At 40.0% G+C, this 15,718-nt stretch overlaps 1 protein-coding gene across 1 annotated transcript in view; it reads left to right on the top strand.

The window, feature by feature from the left end:
* The first annotated feature begins 1,614 nt into the window (after positions 1–1,614).
* LOC122032028 (short-chain dehydrogenase TIC 32, chloroplastic-like) overlaps positions 1,615–15,718 on the top strand; it is a 37,959-nt gene continuing 23,855 nt past the window's right edge. The window contains exons 1-5 of the mRNA XM_042591271.1: positions 1,615–1,813; positions 1,896–2,127; positions 2,250–2,329; positions 2,863–3,016; positions 3,191–3,269. Of these exons, the coding sequence (XP_042447205.1) occupies positions 1,708–1,813; positions 1,896–2,127; positions 2,250–2,329; positions 2,863–3,016; positions 3,191–3,269 (651 nt within the window). The 5' untranslated portion in view covers positions 1,615–1,707. The remainder of the gene's footprint in view (positions 1,814–1,895; positions 2,128–2,249; positions 2,330–2,862; positions 3,017–3,190; positions 3,270–15,718) is intronic.

Genomic DNA, 15,718 nt, shown 5'->3' with positions numbered 1-15,718 from the left:
GTGTTACTTTGATTCCACGGTTGAAAAAAATTTTGAGAACTTTGGGAATTTGGAAAATTTGGAGAATATTGTGGAACATATGAAATATTTTAAAAATTTGGAGGATATTGTGGTTGAGAGAAAAATTGAGGATATTGGATATTTGGAGGAATGCGAGTATTTTGAGAAGATGTATTTCCTTCCGTATTTGAAGAATTCAAAAGATTTGTAAAGGAAGTATTGAGATTTTCATCCATCTCGAATACAAATAGGGAATGAAAGGAAGAATTGAATTGAGAACAAAGATAGCAATGGAATGAATGAAATAGATCTCATATTTATAGATTTTTTATATATTAAAAAATTAAATTATAACCGTTGAACAACGGCTACAAATTAGTCGTTGCTCAACGGCGCTGTGCTCACTGAAATGAGAAGCAGTGCTCATATTTATAGATTTTCATCCAGATTTTTTGATTTTTTTTTAATTATTAAAAAAATATAAAAAAAATTAAAAGAACGAAGAAGCGGCTCTGCAACGGCAGAGCCGCTTCTTCGTTTTAATCAAAAAAACCTCCCTCCCACTATGGGAGGGAGGTTTTTCACTCATTCCATGTCACAGTGGGAGCTCGGAAAGAGCTCCCACTGTGGTTGCTCTAAGAATCTTGATCCTTTAATAATCAATTCTCAATTGATTTGGTAAATCTAAAATTAAATTACGTTAATGTCTTTTTTTGTTTCATTCTGAAAATAATTTCAAAACTTATTAATAATTTCAACTTCTTATCTTTCTCAAATCACATAGGCATAACCTAATTTCTACTATCTGCATCGCTTCTTCTCGTCGTCTCAATCCTCGTTGATTCTTTATCGTTCTTTTTTTCCCTCCATCTCTCCAAATTTTACTACAACTTTCTTCTTCTTATCATTTTTATATCCCAACACATAAATCCATCTGTTTCGACTCTTCTGCATATCAATACAGCCACATTACTTCATCTTTATCTATTCTTTTCTTCCCTCGGTCTCTCTAATTTTTACTACAACTTTCTTCTTTTTATCTTTTTTATATAACAACAAATAAATTCATCTGTTTCAGCTCTTCTGCATATCAATACAACCACACTAATTTATCTTTATCTCATCAATTTTTTAAGAAAAATTATAATGACATCTATCTATCTTTATATCTAATCGGTTCTTTGGATGATATAAGATATTCTCGTTATATAATTTAAGGTATTGTTTTCGAATTAAGATTTTTATATAATAAATCATATTAATATTAATATTAATAATAATATTTAATTATTTGATAATAAAATATTTATTTTATATAATTTATACGTATTTATATTATACACGTAATATGTGGACGTGATGGTCAGCCATTAATGATAAATCTGACTTTGAAATGCTTTGCCCATCACCATTAAAGCATTTGCTATAGTTGACTAATTGTGCAAAACGGCGTACTCTGCGTTTGATTTGTAACAATCGTTGACCATACATTTGCTATTAAATTATAGATATAATATTATTTAGCTGGGATCCCAGGGGCAATTTATTAAAATTAAAAGTTACTATATTTGTTGAAAATTTAAAATTTATGCCCCTTCATCGACCCTTTATAAAAACATGGTCGACAGCTATGGTGTCTTAAAACCTTCGCTGTGAGTTGTGTCAAGGATCGGCTGGAGGAAGAGGACGAAGAAGTAGAATAGGAAGATGTGGCTGTTTAGGTCGAAGGGACCATCGGGGTTCTCGTGGTCGTCCACCGCTGAAGAGGTCACTCGAGGTCTAGATGGGAGCGGTCTTAGCGCCATTGTCACAGGTCTGTAATGATTTGGGGTTGTTTAGTTTCTGGTACCGACGCCTTTTTTTTAATTTTTTTGCTTAAATGGCTGCTGTTGCAGGGGCTTCGAGTGGAATCGGTGCTGAAACCGCCCGCGTTCTCGCGCTGCGTGGTGTTCGTGTGGTCATGGCAGTGCGGAACATGTCAGCCGGTGCCACTGTGAAGGAGGAAATTTCCAAGGAAGTTCCATCTTCCAAGGTCGATGTGATGGAGTTGGATCTTTCTTCGATGGCATCTGTGAGGAAATTTGCTTCTGAATTCAACGCCTTGAATCTTCCGCTCAACATCCTTATGTAAGAAACTCTGCCCAATAAACCATTTTTTTTGTTGATAGGGTATTAAGTATTTTATTCTCTGACGTTTATTGAGCCAAATAATGACTTGATGGTTCTCATCTACTCGCTGTTATTGGAAGTAACAATGCAGGAGTGATGGCTAATCCATTTGGTCTTTCAAAAGATGGTATTGAGCTGCAATTTGCAACAAACCATGTTGGTATGAGTTACACTTCTTTCTCTACTATGAGAGTTTTTGTATAAAATTGAAGGCGACTTCAAATCTTCTCTTCCTATCAGTTGTGTTTCTATTCAGCTACTTCGATTCATCTTAACGATTTGCATGCAAATCTTCTCTTCCTATCATTTATCTTTCATCTATGGAGCTTACCAAGGATAATGCTTGCATAAACTTGAAAATGTTTCATTTATCATCATCTTTTTTGGACTTGTCCGTTTGCCTTTTGGGGGTATGAAAGAGAAAGAAATTGGTTTTACTATCATGTGAATCTGACCTACAAAAAAGAAAAAAAATATAACACCAAGTTCTTGTAGAGAAGTTTATGGCAACTAATGAGTTACTTATTAGAAGGTGTCCATGAGACTTGTTCATATGTTAACTCATAGTTCTGTAGTAAAAGTTTAGTACTATGTTCTATTGTACATAATATTGTTGCAAGATTTCTCCTATTATGTGCTCTTCAGTTTGGTTTTGTCATCACACTGATACCTGAAACAATGGACTTTGTGCAGGCCATTTCCTTCTGACTTACCTTCTGTTGGACAATATGAAGAATGCATCTCGGACATCTCGAGTCGAAGGCAGGATTATCAATCTTTCATCAGAAGGCCATAGGTTTGCATACGGTGAAGGAATTCGTTTTGACAAGATAAATGATCAGTCAACGTATGTAGCAACTACATGTTCTTTCATATATTAACTTGTAATTTTTACTTATTGCCATGGTTGCTTTCTTTCTCAACCTGCATTCTTGTTTCCTCTTTCTCTAAATTAAGGTTATATCCGAAAAGATAAAGCAATAACAAGTTCCTCATTGGTTTCTATTGTCATTCTTTGCAGATATAGCATCATTGGTGCCTATGGTCAGTCAAAGCTTGCAAACATATTGCATGCAAATGAGCTTACGAAATGCTTTAAGGTATATTAATTAGAATAAAAGATGGGTATTAATTATGAAGGTATAATTGTAGTACGAAGTAGGTAAATGCTATAGGGAGTTTGTTCTGGACATCTTACTTTTTAGTTGTGAGTGGTTGGCAATCGAGAAAGAAGAAATAATACTGAGATGGATGTTTTTGGTTATTAAACTGATTCAACAAAAAGATTTTAATTGAAAATTGGATACTAAGATGGCATTAATATGTCCAAAATCAATCTATAAATTCTGTAAGTTTATTATAGTCTAATATGTAAGGATGGGTAGAGTGAGACTAAAGTAACTTACATAATGGAAGTAGATCTACCTGGTTTATATATTTAATATTATCTGATAAACTCAATGAACTCTACTGTAAGAAAAAAAGTCAAACTAGTTGTATGTTACATGTCTCAGTTTTTTTCTTTAATTCATTATTCATGTGTGAGTTAGCAAGCACTCTAGTTGTATGTTACATGCTTTTCTCAATTTTTTCTGGGCACGTAGTTAGTTAATGTTCATCTTATACAGGATACCTATTTGATAAATGTTTGTAAGAAAGAGGGAGGGAGAGGGGGGAGAAAAAACTGTGAGAGTGAAATAACCAGTTTGTTGAAAATATGCATATATACATATAACACTAGGGAAATAAAAAAAATAAGGTAAATTTCTCCATTCTTACTTAAGATTGAGTTCCTGGATAATGATAACTAAACTTTTCCACTTCTCTACCAAACTACTCAATCAAAAGTCAAGCAAGAGTCAGAGTTCAAATCCTCTCCAACCTTGGTTCACTCCAAGATTATCCACTCTGAATTTTCCTAACCAGATTGTGGATATCCAGACCAACTGATGCAACATTAAAATTGAATCAAGATTCTGAAATTGATGTGACACAGGATAACTATCTCACACAAAGAATCCCATACAAGGAAAAGTTTGCTAAGATTGAAAGCTGTTTACATGAGAGGGGAATATCTATTTGCTTCTTCGTGTGAGATAGTTATCCTTATGCCAAGCCAATTTTTAATATCAATTCTTTGTATGAGTTTCGATTTGATTTTAGTAATATCAATTCTTTGTATGAGTTTCGATTTGATTTCAGTGACACATCACCAGCAGCCACATTGATTTTTACTCTTAGATAATATGCTGTCTATTTATTTAGCCTGCCATTGAACTGTATCAAGCAATTTTGGCATTTGCTTGTGACCAGGTAGCCCAATGACAACAAATTATTGGACAGTATGAGCACTTCTCACACACTTAGGAAGTCCTGGTATTTATCACAATAACAAAAACTGATTAGTTTTGGGGACTCAAATTGAACTAAGAAATGAAGTGGTCCATCAAGAAAGAACTCTCTGTAAGAAATAACTCTCAGTAGTGAGAGAAAGAGAGGTTTGAGAGAAGCTCTCCCTAGGATTCCTTCCCTAGCTGCCTCCCTCTTCTCTCTAGTCCAGCTGCTTCTACAGAAAGTTGGAGAGGGCTCTGCTATTGATATCTTGCTGGGTCTAACAGAGTTCAGGTGAACATCGGAGCTTTAGCAGGTCCAAGTTCGCCAGTGGGTGAAGGGCAAGGTTTAAAATTTCAACCCGTGCCAAGGTTTAGGTCTTATATCAGAATGATACGGTTTCGGTACCGTATTGTACCTTACCGATTTAGTTTTGATATTTTTAAATATAAAATATATTAGTTAAAAAATAAAATATTTAACATAAATATTTAAGAAATAAATAATATAAAAAATAATCTTTTAAAATAGGAAAAGACATGAAAATAGATAGATAAATAAATAAATAAATAGTTTATTATAATTTTTAATAAAATAAATGAAATATAAAATTAATTAGATACTTTTATTAGGGTTTAATAAAATCTCTTTAGATTATCCATATCATAGCTACGAGTTGATTAAAATAATTAACCTAGATTTTAATTAAAAAAATTCGAAATCCGACACCACTCGCGAGCTATGCGATTTCAACGCTGTCGCGCTCGCACGACCCCTCAGCAGCAGCCGCGAGGGTCGGGTGACTCCTCCGGAGTGGCCAGGGAGTTGCATGATCCTTCCGCGACAGTCGCATGGTCGCGCGACCCCTCTGCGACGGTCGCGTGGTTACGCGATCCCTCCATGGAGACAGTACAACGCCTCCACGGTGGGCACGGAAGAGTTATGCAACCCCTCCGCTGCGGTCGCGGGGTTGCGCAACGCCTCCCACTTGTCATGAGGCCTGGTGCCGCAGTCGTGCCTGTGCCGGTCAGCAGGCGGAACGAAATGTTTCGCCTGTTTCGACCGGCTCAGCATGGTATTTTAAACGCGAGTGAAGGGGAGACACTGGTGTGGGTTTTCCGGACGAACATAATACTGGGTGCTAGGGGAACAGACGTTGAAGTGAGGGAGTTGGTGTGTTTCAATGGTCTAGAATACTCCAGCACAGGTAAGTGATTCTTATTTCTAGTTTTGTTTTTCAACTGGAGTTGCATGTCCTGATCCAATCGGGAAAAAAGGCTGCGAGTCGAAGTTCTCCAGCAGCCTGGGAGGTGCTGCCCTCAAACTGCAAGTGGAGGAATTCCTAAGTTTTCAGGAGGTTGCACAAGGGGGAGACTGAAGGTCTGCAGTGAAGGAAACCTTGAGTGTGTCGGTCACCTTGAGTGAGTACGTGTGCTGAAATTTCTAGTTCTAAAGGGGATGAGGATGAAGTTGGGGAAGAACATAACCAGAATGCACAACATATCACTGATGAAATGCTAGGCAGAAATACTGGGAAATCTTGACCGAACCCTTGGCTAAAGGGCAGCCCGGTGCACGAAGCTCTCGCCATGGGGTTCTGGGAAAGGATCCATTGTACGCAGTCTTATCCTGCTTTTTGCAAGAGACTGTTTCCAGGATTTGAACTCGTGACCTTTTGGTCACATGGCAACAACTTTACTGTTGTGCCAAGGCTCTCCTTCAGGACTGAACCCTTGGCTGAATTTAAAAAAAAAAGGCAGCCCAGTGCACGAAGCTCCCGCTATGCGGGGTCTCGAGGAAGGATGCATTGTATGCAGTCTTACTTTGCTATTTGCAAGAGGTTGTTTCCAGGATTCGAACCGGTGACCTTTTGGTCACAAAGCAACTTGGCTGAATTTATTCAAGGATAATAGGCAGCCACAAGTACTAAGTAGAGAATTTCTTTCGTTTGAGTTCTAGTCTCATAAGTTGGGAAGCCATTATATTATGATATGTTGACACATACTAAGGAGAATTTCTTTTTCCCGAGTTTTGGTAGAGGTGGATGCTTCAAAGGCACTTGTTCGGAACATGAAAGTGCAGATGCCTGATGGTGTATTGGACCAGTGTATTCTATATGAACATGAGCGAAAGGATTGTAATCATTGCAAGATGCTGGGCCATAATAGGGTGGATGTCTTAGACTCAACCAGCGGGTGGTTAACGGAGCTGAGAAAAGGCCAAGACTGCTTATTAGCAGAAATCTTTCAGCAGCTATCCTGTGGCAATTACGACCCTCAACACCATTAAACAAGGAGCTCAGTTGCAAGAGGAAATGGTGGGTTCAATGGAGCTCTTTGTTGAACCATTAGATGTGCAACAGAAGACTGCAGAGGGGACCAAAAATGTGGAGCCCAGTAACAACAAATATGGCTGATACGGCTACTGTATCAACTATCTGAATGGCTGAGCAGCAGCAATGAGGACAACAGGTTAACACACAGGAAGGGGCTAGGAAGGACATGGAGAGGACAAGGGTTTGTGGAAGGTCCTAAGAAGATAATTAACTCTACTGCAGAACCGAAATCCAGAAGGAACAACCTGAAACTGCCGAGAGATGGACTCAAACAAAAGGGAAAGCAATATTATTACAAGGTCTACTTTGACAGCAGACTAGGAGGAGGGGCCAATGCCTCCTCATCTCTTAATGAAGTTTGCTTGCTGGAACATAAGGGGCTTTAACCAGCCCCTTAAACGAAATGGGGTTGTAAACCTCATTAAGTTACACAACATTGATGTCCTATGAGTTTTAGAGATCAAACTCAACCAAACCAAACTTCTACAACTCTTGCAAAACAAATTCAAGGGTTGGAATCAGGTGAATAACTATCAATAGACAAAAGGGAGGCTGGATCTTAATCTTATGGAACCCTAACACGATATTACATGAGTTGTTAAATTCCTCCGTTAGGTTATATATTGTAAAGCTAATTGCTAGGTAACCTCTACTACTTTCCACGTTAGCTTTGTTTGTGGTTTCTACTCAACTGTCCTATGGAGCAATCTACAAGTTTGGGGTATGATCTTGGGTACCCCATGATTATTTTGAGTGACTGTAATAATTTCACCTTCGTGAAATAGAAATTTAATGGTGTAGAGGTGACTGTGTACGAGACTAGGGACATCACCAAATGTTTCCTCTTGGTGGGACTAGTGGACATGGCCTCCGTGGGTTGTTTCTACACTTGCATAAATAGCTTGATTTGGTGCAAGCTAGACCGAATTATGGTGGATTCTCTCTCTATGGATGTAGGCGGAGATTTATGGACAAACAAGCTGGCTGATGTCTATTAGATCACTCACTAACTATGCAAGCTAGACCAAGTTATGGTGGATTCTTTCTCTATGGATGTAGGTAGAGATTTATAGACAAACAAATTGTCTATTGGCTGATGTCTATTAGATCACTCACTAACTATAGTGACCATGTTTCAACTAGAGGAGTATAGAAGAAGTCCATTCTAGTTCTTCAACATGTGGTGACCTTATTTCAACCAGAGGAGTATAGAAGAAGTCCATTCTAGTTCTTCAACATGTGGTGACCTTATTTCAACCAGAGGAGTATCGAAGAAGTTCATTCTAGTTCTTCAACATGTGGTGACCTTATTTCAACCAGAGGAGTATCGAAGAAGTTCATTCTAGTTCTTCAACATATGGGCGAAACATTTAGTTGGTTCAAGCCGAATAGAATCAAGTTAGGAATGACACTCGACACTATTCGTTATGATTGATGCTAAAAGCATTAAAATGACCGTTGAAACAACTAAACAAGAATCATTACGACCACATCTCAGCACGAGCAAGAGTAACCCAACAACTATAGGTTGTTTAATAGAGGTGTCATGCAAAACCCCGTAAATTGTTGTTATAGAAGGAGGTTGCAACATTGCAGCAAAAGATGTTCATGCTGAGTGAAGTTGAGAGATTATTTTACTAGCAGAAAGCTAAATGCTATTACGTCAAGAGCATGCACCAAATTCCACAACCTAGTTGAAAGAAATGCAAAGCGTAATCACGTAGCTTTGGACGAGAGTTAAAAAAGAATACAAGGAATACAACTTTCAAATAACGAGGTAGAAGAGTTTGATACTAAAGGAATTAGCACTACGGGAACGGAAAATGAAAGTGAGTAATAACGTCACTTTCTAAGGTAATAAAGATAAAAAGGTAAGTGAACTACATAGACTTTGATTCCCCTCTACCACCCTAAGGTGATACGTAGACAATTTAAATAAGTATAAACCCTTTTTAATATATTTTTTAAATGTAAAATATTTAAAATATTTTTTAAAATAAAAGGTAATAATCTTGAACTGTCGTGAACCGTGAACCAAATCGTAACCGACGATTCTGAACTGTAAACTATAATTATCTTTGAAGTTCAACGGTTCCGAACAGTTGAATTTAAAATATTTTTTTAAATAAAAAAGTAATAATCTTGAATTGTCACGAATTGTGAACCGCACCGGCAATTTCGAATCGTGAACTTAACCACCTTTAAAGGTTAAGGATAAGTGTCAACATTCTTACAATTGTCAAACCAATGATTCTCGAACAGTTAGTTATGAATCGTGATTGAGTCTAGCCAAGTAGGCCGAGTTGTCAAGTAGGGAGCAGGGTTGTCAGGCTGGAGGCAGGGTTGTAAGGCAGGCCGGGTTGCAAGGTAGAAAGTAGGGCTACTAGTCAGCCTAGGAGGTAAGGCTATTGAGCAGATCGACTATCAGAGAGGAAGCAGGGTTGTCGGCTGGGGAGGTGAGGTTATCGAGTAGGCCAGACTGCTAGGTAGGAGCAAGGTTGCAGAACGGGGAGGTGTGTTGAGCACTACCTGTGGTAGACGGTTTTCTTAAAATAGATTCGTCCCATCTCTAATGATGCTTAGAGGTTCACATTGACATCTGTTCTAAGGATGCAACTACTCAACCACGTTAGCAACTAAGCACTAACTACTTGTGACAAACTAAACAATATCTGAATGCTATCACCAGGAGAGCAAAGGAAGAGCTGCCAAGTAGGGCTACTCGACAGGGAGGTGGAGAATGTGGGGGAAGGAGTTGCTTGTTGTATGGATTCTTCTCTTTTTCTCATGTTCTTTTCTCGTATTTTGCCCAAAGAGGGAGTCTCTTTTTATAAACTTGGAACCTTGACAACCATTAATCCTATTGATTAGTGGTCATTACTCAACCATTTACTGCCTCAGCTAGTTGTTGATTAATGGCTGGATGGTTACAAGCCGAGTCGTTATAGGTAACGCTCGACCATTTTAGGTCAGCTATTAATATGTCCGCTACACATTTGAGGCGGACAGAAGAATAGTCTGAGTAGCAAAACAGTGGTTAGGTTGCTTTGGGCTTTCTTTTTCTTTGACGGGTTGACATTCAATGCGGGCAAGTCATGCTTGCATACGAGTCAATTGATTTTAGTGCAATTTGGGCCCTAAACCTTGACAGCAATTAATCCTACTGATTAATGGTCATTACTCAGCTATTTACTGCCTCAGCTAGCTGTTGATTAATGGTTGGACGGTTATAAGCCAGGTTCTTATAGGTCAATCGATAATGTCTGACCATTTCAGGTTAGCCATTAATATGTCTGTTATACTGTTAGAATAATTATAGTGGTATTTTTGTCTTTTGGTGTATATCTCCTTTTCTATATAAAGGCCTAACTCGTGGTTCCTAATACACGAGAATTTAGGTTTTGCTTTGAACATGGTATCAGAGCTAAGTTAAAACCCTAATTTCCTTTCTATCTTTTCTCCCTGCGCCGCCGCTTCATCTATCTCTATCTTTTCCTCTGCGTCGCCATTTTCGCCGCGTACCTGTGCGGCCGAGCCCTAGCCGTCGATGCTCCCTTCCTCCTCCATCGTTGACAGCCTCAACCCGTTCTCAAGGGTGGTGCGAAGCGCCACCGCAAGGTCCTCCGAGACAACATCCAGGGCTTCGGCGCCTCGCGTGGAGGGGCGGCGTGAAGTGCATCAGCGGCCTCATCTACGAGGAGACCCGTGGTGTACTAGAGATCTTCTTCAAGAACGTCATCCCCGCGCCGTCTGCTTCTTCCGCGAGGGTTTGCGCCGCATCTCTCTTCGGCGAGTTCTCCAGTGGCAACGGGCTGTCGGCTACCACCTGTAAGGTCTCCACTCGTCTCTTTTCTTCCTTTGCCCTAATCCTTGGTTGCACTGCCGCCACCGGAGGATGCACGGAGCAAGCTTCTGCTGCTGTTGGTTCTTCTGCCCTAGCTTCGGTTCTTCGACGTTGTTGCACGGAGCTTCGCTTTCCTCTGCCCTGTCACCAGCAGCAACAAGCCCGACGCCAACCAGAAAAAAAAAAGGAATTTCCAGGAGGCAAGCAACTGCAGCCCTTCCCTTTTCTTCTTTTGTGGTTGGTTGCTAGGAATTCTCTTCCAGCATAAGCAAGCTCACTTCGTATATTCCAGCAGCCTGGTTCAAGTTCTATTCATGGCTACGTCTGGCGCCCCAAAGTCAGATACCTCAATCTTTACCAACCATATCACTGCACCTCTTTCTTCCGAGCAGTTGGATGATAAAAATTATATTTCTTGTGCATCTCACATTGAGCTTTGGCTTGTTGGACAGACACATCTCACTCAAACTGAAGAAGATGTTCAAGTCGCCGATCTTCCTCTGTGGAAGAAGGTTGATGCTCAGTTGTGTTGTATTATCCGAGCCACCATCCATCCATCTCTTAGGAATGTCTTTCGTACTCATAAAACCTGCAAAGTTGTTTGGACACAAGCTCAACAACTCTTTACAAACACCTCTCGGCGACTCTATCAAGTTTGTGAAGATCTCATGACCATCCTCAGTGCCCATCAGATTAAGGATTCAATGTCAACTTATCTAGGTTCAGTCTCTAGTCTTCTTTGTGACTTCAATGAACTGCTCCCACCTGCGGCCGATCCCGTTGAAGAGTTTGAAAATCGGAAGAAATTTTTTATGTCTCTGGCTTTATATGGTCTGCCCACAGATTATTCTCATGTCCGTGACCAGATTTTGGGCAGCCCCACAGAAGCTACCATGGAGAATACCTGGGCTACTCTTCTCCGTGTCTCGGCCAAAGTCTTGATGATGTCTTCTTCTGTTCTTGTCGACTTGTCAGCTTTGGTCTCTCGACACAAAGGATCTCCACCTCGTAAGGGTGACAAAGGCCGTCCTTGGTGTGATCACTGTCACCGACTGGGACACGATTGATAAGTGCTGGCGTCTTCATGGTCGTCCTCCTCGTGCTGCCCAGGTCGTTCAGAGTTATGTTGCTTCTTCAGCTTCCACTTCACAGTTAACACCAGATTCGACTCCAACATCTTCCTATACTGACTTTCTGAAATGGTTTGAGGATCGTCATGCTTCGGGTTCCATTGCTACCATTGCACACGCTGATACTTCCTTTGCTGACATATCTCATTCTTCGGGTCCTTGGGTTCTTGATTCTGGGGCCACGATCATATCACCGGTAATAAATCCCTATTTTCCTCTCTCACTACTTCTGGTAATTTGCCAATGGTCACCATGGCCAATGGTTCCCAAACTCAATCCCAGGGTATTGGCATTGTTCATCCTTCTTCATCTCTTTCCATTCATAATGTTCTTTATGTTCCCGGCGCTCTCTTTAATTTATTATCGATAAGTCAACTTACTCGATCTCTTGATTGTATCATTTCTTTTACTAATACATCTGTCTCTTTACAGGATCGGAATACGGGGAGGATGATTGGCTTCGGATGTGAATCTCATGGCCTATATTGGCTTCAATAATCCTCTTTTGTTGGTTCGGCGGCGACATCTCCACTATTTATTCATGCTCAGTTGGGACATCCAGGTCTTAATAAGTTAAAACAGTTACACCCTAGTCTTTCTCACTTAGAGTTTTTATCTTGTGAGTCGTGTCAATTAGGTAAGCATGTTCGCAGTTCTTTTTCTCCTCGTATTGAGAGTCGGGCTATGTCTCATTTTGCTTTGGTTCATTCTGATGTTTGGGGTCCGAGTCGTGTTTCTTCTACAATGGGGTCAAGGTATTTTGTTACTTTTATAGACGATTTTTCAGAATTGTTTTCTATTTTTGAATTCTTTTTCCTTGAAATAAAAACTCAATTTGGTACTTCCTTTCGAACTTTACAAAGTGATAATGCACGCGAGTATCTATCTACTCAATTTCATACCTTCTTGGCATCTTACAGTGTGTTGCATCGCACATCTTGCCCTCATACCCCTCAATAGAATAGGGTTGCAAAACGTAAGAATCATCATCTCCTCGAAACCACTCGGACTCTTCTTCTCCACTCTCACATTCCTCATCAGTTTTGGGGCGACGCTATTGCGTGTTATCTCATCAATCGCATGTCTTCCTCAACTCTCCAGGGTAAAATACCACATCATGTAATTTATCCTCATCAGTCTCTTCATCCTTTACCACCTAGGGTCTTTGGTTCTATATGTTTTGCTCATGCTCTTGATCCTGGCATTGACAAACTCTCTCCCCAGTCTCATAAGTGTGTCTTTCTTGGATACCCCTGGTCTCAGAAAGGGTATAAGTGTTATTCCCCTACTCTTCGTCGGTACTTCATCTCTGCTGATGTCACATTCTTTGAGTCGGTTTTTTTTTTGGTCCTTCCGCTTCACAGGCCGAGGTTTCTCCCTCTCCACCTGCACCAGTAACTATCTTTTGTCCTCCGGAGGCGCCTCTATCATCTCCAGCCTCGTCTCCTCCTTTGCAGGTTTATCAGCGTCGTCCTCGTTCTGCTTTGCCGCCGACCAACACTGACATTGCTGTGGGCACATCTTTGGAGCCAAGTCCTTCGCCGTTTCCTCCGGTCCCATCTCCTGACTCTGATGTTCCTATTACACTTCGAAAGGGTATGCGTTCCACTCGTAATCCTTCTCCTCACTATGTTTCTTTAAGCTATCATCGTCTTTCGCCATCCTATTATTATTATCTGTCTTCCTTGTCGTCTGTTTCTCTTCCAAAGACGTGATGCCTTTACCCATCCAGGATGGAAACAGGCTATGCTTGATGAAATGAGTGCCTTACAGAGCAATGGGACTTGGGACCTCGTTCCTCTACCTTCTGGGAAGTCAGTGGTTGGTTGTCGATGGATGTTTACGGTGAAAGTTGGTGTAGACGGCACGGTTGATCGACTTAAGGCTCGTCTTGTCGCTAAAGGCTATACTCAGGTATTTGGATTGGATTATGGAGACACCTTTTCTCCTGTTGCCAAGATGTCTTCTGTGCGTCTTTTTCTGTCTATTGCTGCAATTCGCCATTGGCCCCTTCATCAGTTGGACATCAAAAATGCATTCTTACATGGTGACCTGCTCGAGGAAGTCTACATGGAGCAACCTCCGTGTTTTGTTGTTTAGGGGGAGTCTTCTGGTCTTGTATGTCGTTTGCGGAAATCTCTATATGGTTTCAAGCAGTCATCCAGAGCATGATTTAGTAGATTTAGTACCGTAATTCAACAGTTTGGCATGACCCGAAGTGAGGCTGATCGTTCTGTCTTTTATCGCTACTCATCTACTGGTTGCATCTATGTAGTGGTTTATGTTGATGATATTGTCATCACAGGTAATGATCATCTTGGGATTTCACAAGTAAAACATCTTTTCAAACATTTCCAGACAAAGGATCTCGGCAAACTCAAATATTTTCTAGGGATAGAAGTGGCACAGTCTAAAGATGGGATCATTATATCCCAAAGGAAGTATGTAATGGATATTCTGGAAGAAACAGGAATGTTAAACTCAAACACAGTCGACAATCCCATGGATCCTAATGTTAAGCTCCTGCCAAATCAGGGGGAGCCTCTTTCAGATCCTAAACGGTACAGACGATTGATAGGGAAACTAAGCTACCTTACTGTCACTCGTCCAGATATCTTATTTGCAGTAAGTATAGTAAGTCAGTTTCTTAGCTCTCCATGCAAAGAACATTGGGATGCCGTGACTCGCATTGTTCGATATATCAGAGGTGTACTAGGAAAGAGTCTTCTATATGAAAAAGAAGGATATACTCGTGTGGGGTATTCGATGCAGTTGATCTCCTTCGATGAAAATCCACTTATACGGTTCATATGTCGAGGTAACCTTGTTTCTTGAAAAAGCAAAAAAGAAATGTTGTGGCAAGATCGCGAGCTATGACTATTGCTAGTCGTCAAGAACTTATATGGTTAAAATAATTGCCTGGGAACTAAGGTTTGAGAGGTTATACAAATGTCACTTTTATGTGATAACTGCTATCCTCTAGTCATATGCCTCAACCATCTTCCATGAGAGAACAAAGCATATTGAAGTTCTTCTTTATGGAGAGAAAGTCATATCTGGAGAAATATCTACTAGTTTTGTCAACTCAAATGATCAGCTAGCAGATATATTCACTAAGTCACTTAGAGGTCCCCGGATTGACTATATATGTAACAAACTTGGTGTATATGATCTATATTTTCAAGCTTGAGGGGGGAGTGTTAGAATAATTATAGGGGCATTTTTGTCTTTTGGTGTATATCTCCTTTTCTATATAAAGGCCTAACTCGTGGTTCCTAATACACGAGAATTTAGGTTTTGCTTTCAACATATACATTTGAGGCCATCAAAGAAAAGTTTGAGTAGCAAAATAGTGGCTAGGTTTATTTGGGCATTTTTTTTTTCTCTGGTTGACATTCAATGCGTGCAAATTACGCTCACATATGAGTCAATTGATTTTAGTGCAATTCGAGCCCTGAATTTGTGCAAATAGGCATGAGAAAGCCTCTCATCCATACAAATTCACAACATCTACAGTTGTGATTCAATATAAACGAGCCATGTTGCTCCAAAACTCTTGATGTGAGACTAAACTTCTATTCACATTGGAGCTCATTTCATCCATTTTCTCGTTCACTTTTCTAACAGAAACAACTAAACAAGGAATATTATGATCACGTCGTAGCACTAGCAAGATAAGTAACCCAACAGGTTGTTCAAAAGAAGTGTCATGCGGAACTAGGTTGTTCAATAGAGGTGTCATGCAGAACCTGATAAACTATTGCTATAGGAGGTGGTTGCAACATTAGGACAAAAGATGTTTATGCTGAGTGAAGCTAAGAGATTATTTAACTAGCAAAAGGCTACATGCTAGCGACAAGTGCACCAAATTCCGGTTGAAAAAAATGCAAAGCGCAATCACCTAGCTTT

The sequence above is a fragment of the Zingiber officinale genome, chromosome 11A (assembly GCF_018446385.1).
Source record: "Zingiber officinale cultivar Zhangliang chromosome 11A, Zo_v1.1, whole genome shotgun sequence".
NCBI lineage: Eukaryota > Viridiplantae > Streptophyta > Magnoliopsida > Zingiberales > Zingiberaceae > Zingiber > Zingiber officinale.
The sequence above is the reverse complement of the archived record's forward strand: the minus strand, read 5'-3'. Positions and strand labels throughout refer to the sequence as shown.